This window comes from Mycteria americana, chromosome 17 (assembly GCF_035582795.1).
Source record: "Mycteria americana isolate JAX WOST 10 ecotype Jacksonville Zoo and Gardens chromosome 17, USCA_MyAme_1.0, whole genome shotgun sequence".
NCBI classification, from domain to species: Eukaryota; Metazoa; Chordata; class Aves; order Ciconiiformes; family Ciconiidae; genus Mycteria; species Mycteria americana.
The window spans coordinates 2,680,721-2,694,031 of NC_134381.1; the positions used below are offsets into that span (position 1 = coordinate 2,680,721).

The following is a 13,311-nucleotide window of genomic DNA, read 5'->3' on the forward strand; positions in this document are numbered from 1 at the left end:
CGCGCACCGTGGGGACAGCCCCAGGTGCACCATCCCCCTTCCCCCCCCCACCCCGGTCGTCCGGCAGCCCCACGCAGGGCCCCGCTGCAGCACCCACGGAGGGTGCAGCTGCCCCGGCCTGGGAGACTGCACCCTGGGACTCGGAGCAGGGCCTTCCCTCTCCTGCCGTATCTCGATGCAGACCCCAGAGGGGCCTGAGCCCTCCACGGGGGGCACTGACACCAGTGGGTGTGACGCGGGCAGAGGGCCGGGGCCCACAGCCCTCTGATCCGACCGGCCTGAGCCACGCTCAGTACCAACTCGCTTTCAGCAGAGCGTCTGGCTCTCACCTCCCTGTTTGTTCCAGGTTTCCCTTAGTCCTGAGCTTTACTGAAGCCATGCTTAGGCTCCGCTTACTAACGTGGGACGTGAAGGACACGCTGCTGCGGCTGCGGCAGCCGGTGGGGGAGAGTTACGCGGCCGAGGCCCGGGCTCACGGGGTCCGGGTGCAGCCGGAGGCTCTCGGTCAGTCCTTCCGGGAGGCGTACGGAGCCCAGAGCCGGCTCTTCCCCAACTACGGCCGGGGCCAGGGGCTGAGCTCCCAGCAGTGGTGGGCCGACGTCGTGAAGCAGACCTTCAGGCTCTCGGGCGTGCACGAAGACGGAGTCCTAACGCTGATGGCAGAAAGCCTCTACCGCGACTTCTGCAGCGCCCGCAACTGGGAGGTGCTGCCGGGAGCCAGCGAGACCCTGAGCCGGTGCTGCCAGCGTGGCTTCTGCATGGGAGTGGTCTCCAACTTCGATAACCGGCTGGAAAACATCCTCTCCCAGTGCAACCTGCGGCACCACTTCGAATTTGTCCTCACCTCCGAGGACGCGGGCTTCGCCAAGCCGGACGGGAGGATCTTCGAGAAAGCGCTGCGCCTCAGTGGGGTCCCCCCGGAGCAGGCGGCTCACGTGGGGGACGACTACACCCGGGATTACAGGGCAGCCCGAGCCGTGGGCATGCACAGCTTTCTGCTCCGGGCTGCCGGGCAGGGCAAGGAGCCGGAGGTGCCCCCTGAGCACGTCCTGCCCACGCTCAGCCACCTCCTGGCGCTTATTGAGAAGGAGTAGCTGCGTTTCGGAGGAGGCTCAGTGCTGCTGCTGAGCGGCGAACCGGTCCTGGTGTGGGATTTCTTGCTGCCGGTTGGGCAGGGAAAAGAAGCGAGTGCTTCTGAGCGCAGGGAGCAGTGCTGCCTGCGGAGCAGGAGGGCTGCTGCTGCAATAAAATGTATCTGACGCTCAGCATTGCTGCTGATGTCTTTCATAGCTCTAAAAACACTATGGAAGAGGGTCAGCGGTGGTGTCTTCCCCTAATGGAGCTGGGGACTGGGTCAAGCTGCGCTCCAGAAGGCTCATTCCGGCAGGAGGGCTGGAGGCAGACATTGAGGTTTATCCCTTCTCCGTCACCCCAGGGAGAGGCTCCAGCATCCCCCTGCGCAGGCGCATCAGCAGAGCTGGGGCTGGTCCTGTCCCGGGGAGCTCTGCTCACACAGAGCACCCTGGAAACCTGCGCACAGGCCCTGCACACCTCGGTGTACCCCAGGTTTGCCACCTCACCAGCGTCCCCCTCTTGCTGACAGCGCTGGCCAGGAGGCAGCTGCAGGCCTCCTGCTGTGGGCAAAACAGTCTGGAGTTGGGCAATTTCACTTAATTTAATATATTGCCAATTAACAAACTTTACAGATTTGGGTATTGAGAAATAAAGATGGCAAATTATAAACAGTTATGGAAACACCTTTCCTGCCCTTCTCCCTGGCTCAGCTTCAGTCCAACACCTCTCCTTCCACCCTGCCTAAGATCAGCTCCCTCTGTTTTCACCACATTACACTCAGCCCCCCACTCCGTTTGGCGAGGTGAGGAGCAGCTCCTTGCTGCTTACTTGCTTCTTGCTTCTCCGCTCTGACGTGGGCTCCTCCATGAGCCACAGCCCCTCAGGGGTGCCCCTGCCCCGGCGTGGGTCCCCCACGGTGACAGCCCCCCGCACTGTCCCTGCTCTGGCATAGGGCAGCTCCTCCTGAAAGTGTGTCTCCAGCTGTGTCCGTGTGCCTCCTCCCTGCCATTTCTCCAAACACATCTCTTAATATTTCTCCTGTTTTCTAAAGCCCACTGTCAGGCTGGAAAGCTGCCCTTGGGTGGAGAGGAATTAAATGGTTCACCTAAAAGCGGCTGGCAGAGCCAAGCATTACCCTGACCCCTCGCCCTGGCACAGCAGACACAGGGTGGGTGTAGCCTCCAGGAGAGGAAAGCTGCCATAAAACACGTGAAGGACAGATGCAGTCTGAAGGCAGGTCTTGTCTGAACACCGCTGTACACAAGCCAATAGCCCTGTCTGGGCTCCTTTCCCACATAAAGGTACTGTATAGTGTACGTAGTCACTGTACATACCATTGTATATTCACGCCCCCAGCGAGCGCAACGCTTCGCTCACTGGACCAGCGAGATGCTCTGGTGTGCCACAGCAAAGACGGGATAGAGGGGCTCCGTGAAGGTCTCCCTGTGGGAGAAGAGGATGGCGCAGGAATCGGGGTCGTAAAAGAGCACCTCCCCTCCCGCAAAGTCAACCAGCACCCCGATCTCGGCCGGAGATTTGATCAGCTCCACCGCCCGCGGGTGACCGGCGTGCAGGAACCTGAACTCCTTGTCGTAGCGCGAGAAGACCCAAGAGGCGGCATTGAAGCCCAGGCGGGCTTCGTTGCCAGACCCCTTCCGCGGCAGGGAGCTGTAGCAAACCCCCAGCTTGTAGGCGCAGCTCTTCTCCACGCTGATCTTCCACGCGCAGACTCCCGAGTGGAAAGCTGCAGTAGCCAAAGCATTGGGCCAGTGGTCAAATCGCTCAGGGCAGTCCAAGTCCACCTTCGCTTTCTTGGGGCTGAAGGTCAGGGTTTTCCTGTCTTCTGACAGGCTGAGGTGGGGGCTGACAGTTTTCTCATTGAAGTGAATCTCCTGTGAGCCTGCAAGAGAAGCCACATGGTGAGCGCCAGCTCGGTGGCCCCTGCCTGAACTGCCCAAAGAAGTCACGGCCATCAGAGACACGGTCTGCTCCCCTGGGGTGACACGGCGTTGGGGTCTCGGGCTGGGTGCCAGCACGGCAGCTCCCCGCAGCCCCCCCTCTCAAGCTAGGGCCAGAGCAATGCAGAGACTCGTCAAAGCCCAGATTTCACCAGACACCTCTCCACCCTTGCACTAGAAGTCTGCAGAGTCAGAGAAGATGCTGCTCATCTTACTCTGACCCTGGCCCAAATCCCCACAAAACAGAACTCAGCAGGTTTGGTTCATCCCGCTTTTGGGAGAGCCCCAGATCTGAGCCCTGTCCCTTCCAACCCCCATTGCGGGTGAGTAGGACCTGACTTCTTCTCCCCCAGCCCCCAGCCGGGGCGAGAGAAGAGCCTGCCAAGGATGGCAGGGCTGTTTGCAGAAAACCTGCAAAGCCGGTAATACGGGAACGAGGAGGAACGGAGAGGGCTGGGCAGGGGAAAACCCTTTCCTCCTATGAAGCCCACGCCATTAATCAACCCACCCTGAGCGCTCTTGGAGCGGCCACGGGAGGTGGCAGCAGGCAGGAGAGATGAGCACGGCCGTGCCTCGATTTGCTTTTGCTGTGAATTAAGGGGCTGCCCAGCTGCCCTTGTGCCTCAGCGGGTCTGCAGACAGGGTGCGAGTGCTGAATAACTGCACAAGCGTTCCCCTCGCTCTGTAAATTTGCTAAGCAAAGAGATCAGGCTGATGCCCTGCTGACTCACCTGCTCCCAGGGAGATGAGTTTCTACCTGCGGGTGCCCCTCCTTGCCCTGCCTTCCCCCACCCTCACTTCATTCATTTTAGGTCCTAAACCACCATGGAAACAAGGCTGGACCAGGTGAGTCATTTGCTCTCCTAGCCCTGCTGCCAGCAAGAGCTCTACCGTATCACGCCTGCTCCAGCCATTTCCCAACCACCCTCTGCTCGGCATCCAGCGCATGGCAGGATGAAACCTTTATGTAATCAAACCATTACGCTGCACCCTGAACAGGGTCATCCTAGAGCCCAACCTGCTCCAGCTCCTACACGGACCCAGGTCAGCATCCCTCCGACCAGTGAGCAGCACCGCGCAGCAGCAGGGCCGGCCGAGGGGTTTCCTAGGACGGCACCTGCCCTGGTGCTCCCCGGCAGGAGACGAACGGAGGCTGAATTATCAGTTTGCACAACATGGAAGTGCCACATACGCTTGCACGTTAGGTGGAAGCTATTGCGGGCAACAGCGAGCAGAAAGAGGAGCTGAAGACAGCATCCCCTTCCAGCTGAAGCAGACAACCTCATTCGTTTGATGATTTATTTCTGCCCGCCACGCTGTGCCCTCCGTAGGTCTCTGCAGCTGTATTTGCCCACGCTGCCTATTTGTAGGTTGACTTTCCAGGAAGCCAAACTCTGCTATGAATTCATAGAAAACGGAGCGGTACGAGACTTCATCTTCCTCTGACAGAAGAAGGGCACTAAACCTCATATTGTGCAACACACGTCTAACCTAGGTATGGGGTTGCATTCTGGTGTTCACATATCATCTGGACGAGGAAACACCACTCTGATGACACCCACGTAGCTTCGTTGTGGGATTATGATTCTGGGGGAGCATCTGAGGGAGGGGAAGCGCTGGCAGAGTAACAGCAGACTAATTCAGATCAGCAAATTTTCCCACACAGTCAAGTGTTTTGTCATGATTAAATCTGCCCTCCAGATATTCCCATATATTCTGGTGAACAATTCCACTGGGAATTCATCTCACCCCAAATCTATTTTCTCTGTGTACAGTGCCCATTGGAGTGGCCTTGCCACTTCAGAGAGACGAGGGATGCTGAGTAGGTAAGTTAACACGGTTAACATCTCTGTCAAGTACGTATCTGTTAGCTGCAGCACATTTTACTACTTTTAAAAATCCAAGTTCCCATTTCCAAACTCACATCTGAAATTAAAATCCTCATAGCTAGACTTAGGCACCACGGTGGAATCCAGACCCAGCCTGGTCCCTGGGGCAGAAGGTCACCATGCGGCAGCCCAGCGTCTCAGCCAGCTGGGGCGGCTTCAGTCTGTGTCACCTCTGCAGAGGGTCCTCCCTCAGGTCTCCAGCCAGCATCACCGCGTACCTGCCCCCCAGCAGGACCGATGCGGGTGGCCATGAACTGAGATCCCTCCCAGAACGGTGCCAGGAGATTTACATCATCTCCCGGTTTAAGGAAGAAGCTGCCAACCCCAAACATAAGCGAAACAGAAGCCTGGATGCCAAGTAAAGACATCAAAGGAATCATGTTTATTTTTGAGAGTGAAATGGAGGTTCTTTTGCCTGCTGGTTTCCAAGTTTTTGAGAGGCGACAGGGACAAATCGTCAAGGCTAGGAATTTACTCTTTTCAAGCAAATAAACAAGACTGTCACCAGTTCAGCTGCCTTGGGGAAGAGGGACCACCAAGTGAAACATAACATTACTGCGTCTTAACGAAAGCTAGGACCACTGCAGTTAATATTAAATCTCTAAGGCTAGGTCCTGGGTGGACTATGGACTAGTGAGATAAGCAAGGATATGGCAGGCATCCTCAGCATGCAGTAATGACGTGTTCAATGTAACCACAAAAAAAACCCCAAAACCCAAACCAGAGTGTAATAATAGCACCAACTACAAGGATCAAATGCCTTAGAGTCATTACATTTGACAAGGATGCTATTGGGAAAGGAATCCATTAAAAAAAACATGTCACAACACAGAGAATTAGGGAAAGGTTTCCTGCATGACTTGACAGCTCCGACATCTGCTGAGAACCTGCTTGACTTTGCCAGTGTACAGCTGCAGGAGTTTGCATGACTGCCAGCACTCAGACTCAAAACAGAGGGAAATTAATCACAAAGGGAGAGCAACACCAGAGTTTGTAGCACAAGAAGCAAATGATGGTGTTGTCCAGGATGCACAGATTCTCAAGCTAATACTGGAAAACACAAGAGCATTTTATTGCTCTTATTTTATTGCCAGAAGCGCACACCTTGGAGAGGGACCTGGAAACAGGGAAAAACTGTGAACCGCTCATCAGCATCAACAGCGAGATGAGCAAAAACCAAAGGTTAATGCAAAAGCTTTGGGAAGATGACCCCAGGGATTGTTCACTAGGTGGCACAAAGGACAAATGTTTTCAAATCATGAAGGATATTGCCACCTTTGAGGAACAAAAAAATATATTTGAAACGCTCTAACGATGGCCTGGAAAGCAAGAGTAAAAGCAAACATTTCACAATCAGCAATTCAAGCACATCACAGCCGGAAGAAGAACGTCTCTCCCTGCTCACCAACCTGGTAAAACCGTACCAGAGCCTGTCACTGGCCTGACAAACACCTCCGACGCAACCTCAGCTGTACGGCAAGAGCTGAACCAGATCACAAACGTCTCTAACAAACCACCAGCTCGTGCACAGCCACAATCTCAGCTTATGATCAGAAAGCTACTGCGTTTACTCACTTCTCATTCCAGCACGTCAGAGCATCTCACAGACACCATGCGGGTGAGTTCACCCTCTTTTAAAATCACCAGCCAGCCACTGCTAAACGCAGTAAAGAGGAATTTCTGTGACAGACTCCTACGGCAGCATCAGCTTCACTGCTGTCACCAAGTGACCCAGGAAATAGCAAAAGAAACCAAGTGAGGTTAATCAACAGAGCTGATAAAAGACACAGTCTTTTCAAACCCCTGTTCTCCTCTTAGCCCCAACCAGCTGCTTCGAGCCACTGTTTCCCCTCCCAAACCTCCTACAGCTGCTGCTGCTCCCCTGGCTGGGGGGCTCCAAGCAACGAGCAGGGGCTGGGACAGCAGAGGAGGGCAGGATGCCCCATGTCCTGGGCAGGACACGGCATCAGGATGTTTTGACAGAGCATCGGGATGTTTCGACACAGCATCAGGATGTTTCTTTGGGCACAACATGAATAAGCATGCAGGAATCCCCAGAGAGCGTGAGACCTGAGCGAGACACTGACCTGCGATGCAGCAGAGCACAGCAGAGGCCCATAGTCGATGCAGCAGTGGACTCTGAACACAGGTCTGATTAAAGTTTAACTTCAGGGACTCCTGTGGCTCTAAGATCCCCTCCGCCACCTCTGTCCTAGCAAAGGAACACAAGAGTTATTTCGAAATACAATGATTTATTGACCAGTGCTGGGAGGTGTTTAAGATCACTAGGAAGTATGACAGAAATATGAGCTGGAGCAGTTGCAAGAAGAGCACTTGCTGCAGAGAAACTGCACCGGGGGCTTCTGGACAAACTCTCCTCCCAAGGGATACTTTCGGTTGGCTTTGATTACAGTCCCTTCTGAAAGGACTTCAGTGTTTCAAAACACAATCCCAGCAGCCTGAGTCAACAGCCTCCTCACTCAGCAGACACAGATTAAACGTGCCTGAGAGCGGCCATCAAGGTACAAGAGGAGCACAATGAACAGGCTGCAGTGAGAGAATCAGATTTCCCTCTTTATCGACAAAGCTTTGCTGTCAGAGCAGAGGGGGATACAACAGGAGAGCAAGACGGGACTCCAGGCTTCATACAGCACGGCAAGGAGCTGAGGATTTGCCGAGTCCTGTGGCCTGCAGTACACACATGAACTCATGGTTGTAAGTAAAGGCTCTGGCACTGGCTGCTGTGCTGTGCTGTGGCTGATTTCTTACTCTCCACAGGCAGGCTCCAGGCAAAAACACTCCTGAAAGTCCTCTGGGTAGCAGAGTCCAACCAGTGCTAGCTAGCACCCTTGCAGCAGCCTCGGAAATAAATGCCTGTAAAAATGCAGCCACCAAGCTGCCTTCTCAAGGAAGGGCAGCCCAACATTACTGATGATGACTCAGAAATGCTGACACCTGCACTTGGTTCTCCCCTCCGTGCAGCCTCTCTGTTGGGGAAGGAGGCAGCGCGAGTGCGGAGTTTGGGCACACCGTCCCTCTGGGCAACGCTGTGCCAGCAGCCCCCCAGGCACGGAGCACGCCAGCTTTCCAGGTGGACCATCCTATCTCCTGCCAACAGGCCAGGGACAGGCTTGCTCCATCTCCCAGGGAGCCCTGTGGAGTTTACTAAGGAGCTGGAGAAGGTCTCCCGTAAGCAAGGGCCAGCGCATGGCAATGCCTCCGGGGAGACGTTGCATGCGGAGCCTTTCTAGGTGCCAAGCCTTCCCCATCTTGGGCTGCAGTGCAGCACGTGAAGCAGAGACAAGAGGCCACGCTGGCATCTTTGTGCTCTGTCCTTGTCCTCTCCAAAAGCAGTGCGAGAGAGGACAGAGGGGGTGTCACCTGCTGCCTGAGCAATGGCGTGCTGCCCACAGCGGGTGCCATGGAGAGTGCAGGCAAGCTTGGAGCAGGGGCCAGGGAAAGGACCAGGAGCAGCCAGGTACTAACCTCTCGAAGATGTCTTGTTCTGCACGCTGGGGACAAGGAGAGAAAGAGTCATCACAGGTGAAATCCCCACAGATAAAATCCCAAACACAGGCAGGGGCACAGCACACCCGGGACCCAGGGAGCACTGTTCTGCTTCCTGACCCAGAGAAACCACTCCTCACCCCAACACGGGGCCTGGGGAGCAGGGGGAACGTCCAATATCTGTCTTCTTCAGCTGCAGCACTTTCCACTCCCTGACTCAGAAAATGAGTGGGAATGGCTGAGGGTGATATATCTTCTATATCTAGCTAGGGGTAATGTCTGCTGCACCAGTGGGACTGGGTGGCTGGGTGACAATCAGCTCGAGAAGGGCATAGGAGTATCCAGCCTGCCACTGCTCTGCTGCACATGCAAGCTATGCGAGAGCAGAAGACCACAAGAGCTGGATCGTCTGGCGCAAGGGAAACATGTGGGAGAGCTGAGGCAGGTGGAAAGTCTCGAACCCACAAAGAACCAGCTCTGACTCCATACCCTCTGGTAGACACCAGCCTGGCTGCATCTGGGAGCTCTCACCCTGCACCCTGCCTTGCCCAGAGTGTGAAAACCCCAGCCCTGAGGTGCCCCCTCCTCCCCCGCCCCGTTAGGGCACGCTGCAAGAACATCCTGTGCTTGCAGCAAACAACCCCCAAAGCTTTCAATAGGGGGTGAAGCTGCAGAGGACCTAAGCCAAGAGTCAGATAACCTCGTGATCAGTCCCACTTGTTTCTGTACCCGCCAGCAATGGTGCGTTCTCGAGGTACAGCCCAGTTAGCAAAGTGGTAGGAAAATATTTGATCCCTGCAGGGTGCTCTACATGCATTCCACTTTCCTGTGACATGACACGTATCGATTCCTGTTAGGCACAAATACCAACACCAACGATCCAAGGTGGGAACGTATAATCGCACTTTCCTCTCCACTACGTGGCAAAAGGAGAAATTGAGGGTCTCTCTGTTTTCTGCCACAGGCATCTGATGGCTCTTGCTTTCCAAGCTCTGCTCTCTACAGTGCGGCCACAGCCCAGCCAGCTAAGGTGCTGGGGCAGGACAGAAGCTGCATTTCCCACCAAAGGAACAGCCATCTACCTGCTGTCCGTGGGATCGGATCTGTTTTCCAAGCAGAGCTGCTGCCCCCCTCTTCACAAAGTTACATGTGGCAAGCAGAGGCTTGGAAGCAAGGAAGAGGAGGTGCAATGCCTACCCGCTCGCGTCTGCAACGAGGGGAACCGCTTGGGTAAACCAAGACAATTTAATAGCCAGAAAAGGACCTGAGTGAAGGGAAGCACAGGCTGCTTTGCACAGTAAATATCCCAAACAGAGGTGTGCCAGACAACAGGGCAGACCTTCAAGAAGAGCTGCAGGTGCTCCCAAGGGTCACGTTTTGATTAAAACTAGACAAAACACTAGAGAATCGGTGGCTCAACTGACTGCTGTAAGAGCAGCTCTCAACCCATAGCTGTCCTGGCTGTCAAGCCTAAGGGTATCTGAGAGCTGGCAGCTTCAAGCCAAGAGCTTGGAGACCCGAGCCTGGGTGGTTCTGAACCCCACTGCAAGCAAAAGCAGAATCGGGCAGAGCAGACGCTCTAGGAACCACCAAGGCTTGTCAGGACCAGGTGAAGGAGGTTCCTCGAGCTAGACCTGCAAACATAGGTCCTGTCCAACTCTGCCTCCTTGCTGTCAGTGCAGCAAGCTGCTGAACACCGTATTTAAGTCCCATAATATCCACGATAAAAAGTCTAGGTCACTTCTGGGCTGGCTGACCTGTCCCTTGGTACAAGGAGCAGTACTCACCACCAGGCCCTGGTCATCCAGGTTGGTGATCATGTCCACAAGGTAGGTTCGGAGGGCAGCCAGCTTCTGTAAAGCCTCAGTCCAGTGCACCCGCTGGGTCAGGATGCTCTGGTGTGCCCTCTCCTCCTCCGCATGCACCTTCTCCAGCAACCGCTGTTCTTCATTTTCACACGCGTTCCCCACAAAGATCAGCCTCTGGATTACCAGCTCCCGCGCCGCATTGGCTGCGTTCTGCCAGAGCAAGGAGAGAGGAGAAACATCAGCCTTGCTTCAACCCCAACAAGAGCACCAACGCTTCTGACGGCTTTTTGTGGCCTCAGCTGTTAAGATGACCCTGTTAATTGAGCCCAAGGCACAGTAATCATCACGATGCAAGCAGAGGTAAATGGGACAACCAGTCCCAAACCCGCCTAGTGCCTCCTGCCCTAACCCTGGTACCTAAGTGACAGCCAGCGAGGCATCAGAGTCCCATCCCTCAGAAGATCTTCCTGGATTCGCTATTAGCGAGAAACAGCCACCACAAGAACTGTCTTTTGTCCTCAGTGACAGTGAGGCACAAATAAAATCAGGAATCGGTAAGGCACTGGTCCTAGTGGGATGTTTGATGGCTGTACACTAACACCAAGACATTTATTGTTTGTGTACATTTTTTAGGCAGATGAAGCAGGAATCGCAGGCGCACCCTGGCACTCCACTTGCACGAGCTGTGGGGTAGGAGGGGAACAACGCCTGCACACCGATGAGCCCACCATGAGCTCAGCATCTCCGCCGGGAATGGCGGACACGGGAGCACATGGGGCCAGCACGCTCCACGCTGTGCTGGGAGAAGGGGCAGGGACTTACCAGGACGCCCTGGTCCTTGGCAGGCAGCACCTCGTCCACGTGCCGGGCGATGGCAGCGCTCTGCAGCTGGAGCCGCTCGCACCGGTCCACGATCTTGTTCTGGAACGCAGAGCGGCGGGCAGCACGCAGGCAGCGGCGGGCAGCACGCAGGCCTCGACGGGGCGATGGTGGCCCCGAGCCCCCTGCTCAGCCTGCCCAGCCAGCCCCCGCCAGGTCCCCACCCGGCCCCATGCCTCCCGGGCCTCATGCACCACCCCATAGAGAGCCCCCTTCCCCACAGGGGACCCCTCACACAGCCCCACACCCCACCAGGGAACCCACGCAGCCCCACACCCTGCCAGGAGCCCCACAGACAGCCCTCCTTCCCACGGGGGACCCCTCATGTGGCCCCACACCCCACCAGGGGCCCCACACCCTGCCAGGTTCCCCATAGAGAGCCTCCCCCTACCCACGGGGGACCCCTCACACGGCCCCACACCCCACCAGGGCCCCCACACCCTGCTAGGCACCCCACAGAGAGCCCCCTTCCCCACGGGGGACCCCTCACACGGCCCCACACCCCACCAGGGGCCCCACACCCTGCCAGGTTCCCCATAGAGAGCCTCCCCCTACCCACGGGGGACCCCTCACACGGCCCCACACCCCACCAGGGCCCCCACACCCTGCTAGGCACCCCACAGAGAGCCCCCTTCCCCACGGGGGACCCCTCACGCAGCCCCACACCCCGCCAGGAGCCCCCACGCCCCACCGGAACTCCCCAGGCGACCCCAGACCCACGCGCGGCCCCTCTCCGCCCGATCCCGCCCGCCGCAGGCAGCCCCACAGCCCCGGGCTCCCCTCCGCCCCCGGCGGGCAGCGGGGAAGGGCCCGGCCCGAGGCCGAGGCGCCCCCGGGGCAGGGGCAGGGGCAGGGGCAGGGGCAGGGGCCCGCTCCCCGCCCGCCGCCGTCCCTCACCCGCAGGGCCGCCGCCCGCTCCGCCAGCGCCCGCGGCCCCGCGCCGCGCTGGGCCATGCTGCGCCCCGGCACCTGCCCCGGGGCGGCGGCGGCCCCGCCCGGGCCGCGCACACCGCTCCGCCCCGGCCGCCGCTGAGGAGCCGGGCGGCGCGGCCGGGCGGGACGGGACGGGACGGGACGCGACGGGGCGGCGGGGCCCGGCCCGGCCCCCGGTGAGTGCGCGGCGGGGGCGGCCCCGCACGGCCCGGCACGGCGGGTTCCCGGGGCTGGGGCTGGGCTGGCTGCCCCGTAGCCTTCCCGTGGGGCTGGCCCGGCTACAGGGACCCGTGTCGTCTCCGTATCCTTACCAGGGGCTGCCCCATAGCCTTCCTGTGGGATTGCTATCGGGACCTGTGTGGTCCCCATACCCTTCCCAGGGGCTGCCCCGGCTATAGGGACCTGGGCTGCACCCGCCCGGCTGCCCCACATCCTACTCGTGGGGCTCCCCCCATCGACAGGGACCCGGGATGCACCCATCTACCGCCCACGGGGCCACCCCCGCCTATAGGGACCTGTGTCGTTGCCACGGGGTCACCCCCGCCTATAGGGACCTGTGTCATTGCCACGGGGTCACCCCTGGCTATAGGGACTCGGGGCTGCCCCTGTGTCCTCCCCAAAGACGGTTAAGGACCCCTCTTCTGAAGGGTATTTCACACCCCGTGACCGTGGGGAGAGGGCTCTGCTATGATTTCTGTGCCCGCTGCGGTGGATATTGTCATTCCATATGCCATGGTACGGATTTCACTGCAGTGCCTGGACAGGCTTAGGCAGCAGCATGGGTTATTTTTTAAAAACAATTTAGTAAAAAAAAAATTTTGATTTCTGTTAAGCAATGCATTTGGGGGGAAGGGAGGATATGAGATCTTCCAGCATGAAATTCAGTCTTCTGGAGGTGTAGCTTTGTATGGATCAGTTGCTGCAGGACCCCTGTGTTATTAGAGAGCTTTGTGATGGACCAGGCTCATGATAAACGTGTAGGGAAGCCTGCCAGGTAGTAAAACCTCAGATGAACATCCTGCCCGAGCAAGTAGTGTTCTCATTCAGGATTCAGAAAAATCTGCTCTTTTTTGCAGTGGGCGAGAGGCAGGAGAGCGCGGTTAGACACAGGACAGACCTCCTGCTTTCCTTGCAGCCTCCTGCGGTCGCCGGCACCTCTCTGCCTTAATCCGGCTGGGTTTGAGCTGATGTGTGGGTAGAGACGATTGCACATGTACATTAACCACAGGAGTGGGGAAACTAACTGCTGGTTGGGAAACATAG

At 57.3% G+C, this 13,311-nt stretch overlaps 2 protein-coding genes across 2 annotated transcripts; one reads left to right on the forward strand and one right to left on the reverse strand.

Moving 5' to 3' along the window:
- Positions 1-66: 66 nt before the first annotated feature.
- HDHD3 (haloacid dehalogenase like hydrolase domain containing 3) lies at positions 67-1,265 on the forward strand. Its single transcript, XM_075519478.1, has one exon. It carries the CDS (start codon positions 378-380, stop codon positions 1,092-1,094), a length of 717 nt encoding a protein of 238 aa, XP_075375593.1. The 5' UTR covers positions 67-377; the 3' UTR covers positions 1,095-1,265.
- A 526-nt stretch (positions 1,266-1,791) lies between these two features.
- On the reverse strand, positions 1,792-12,069 carry BSPRY (B-box and SPRY domain containing). Its single transcript, XM_075520022.1, has 6 exons — positions 12,013-12,069; positions 11,059-11,157; positions 10,216-10,446; positions 8,408-8,433; positions 7,009-7,133; positions 1,792-2,974 (listed from the first exon to the last, which is right to left on the reverse strand). The coding sequence occupies exons 1-6, from the start codon at positions 12,067-12,069 to the stop codon at positions 2,448-2,450; spliced, it is 1,065 nt and encodes a 354-aa protein (XP_075376137.1). The 3' UTR covers positions 1,792-2,447.
- Positions 12,070-13,311: the final 1,242 nt, after the last annotated feature.

Excerpts from the sequence above, each read along its gene's own strand:
- HDHD3 (XM_075519478.1), top strand. The coding sequence starts at position 378 with ATGCTTAGGCTCCGCTTACTAACGTGGGACGTGAAGGACACGCTGCTG.
- BSPRY (XM_075520022.1), bottom strand. The coding sequence starts at position 12,069 with ATGGCCCAGCGCGGCGCGGGGCCGCGGGCGCTGGCGGAGCGGGCGGCG. Across the intron at positions 11,158-12,012 it reads AGCGGGCGGCGGCCCTGCGG|AACAAGATCGTGGACCGGTG; the intron begins GTGAGGGACGGC and ends TCTGCGTTCCAG. Across the intron at positions 2,975-7,008 it reads TGTGCTCTGCTGCATCGCAG|GCTCACAGGAGATTCACTTC; the intron begins GTCAGTGTCTCG and ends CTTCTCTTGCAG.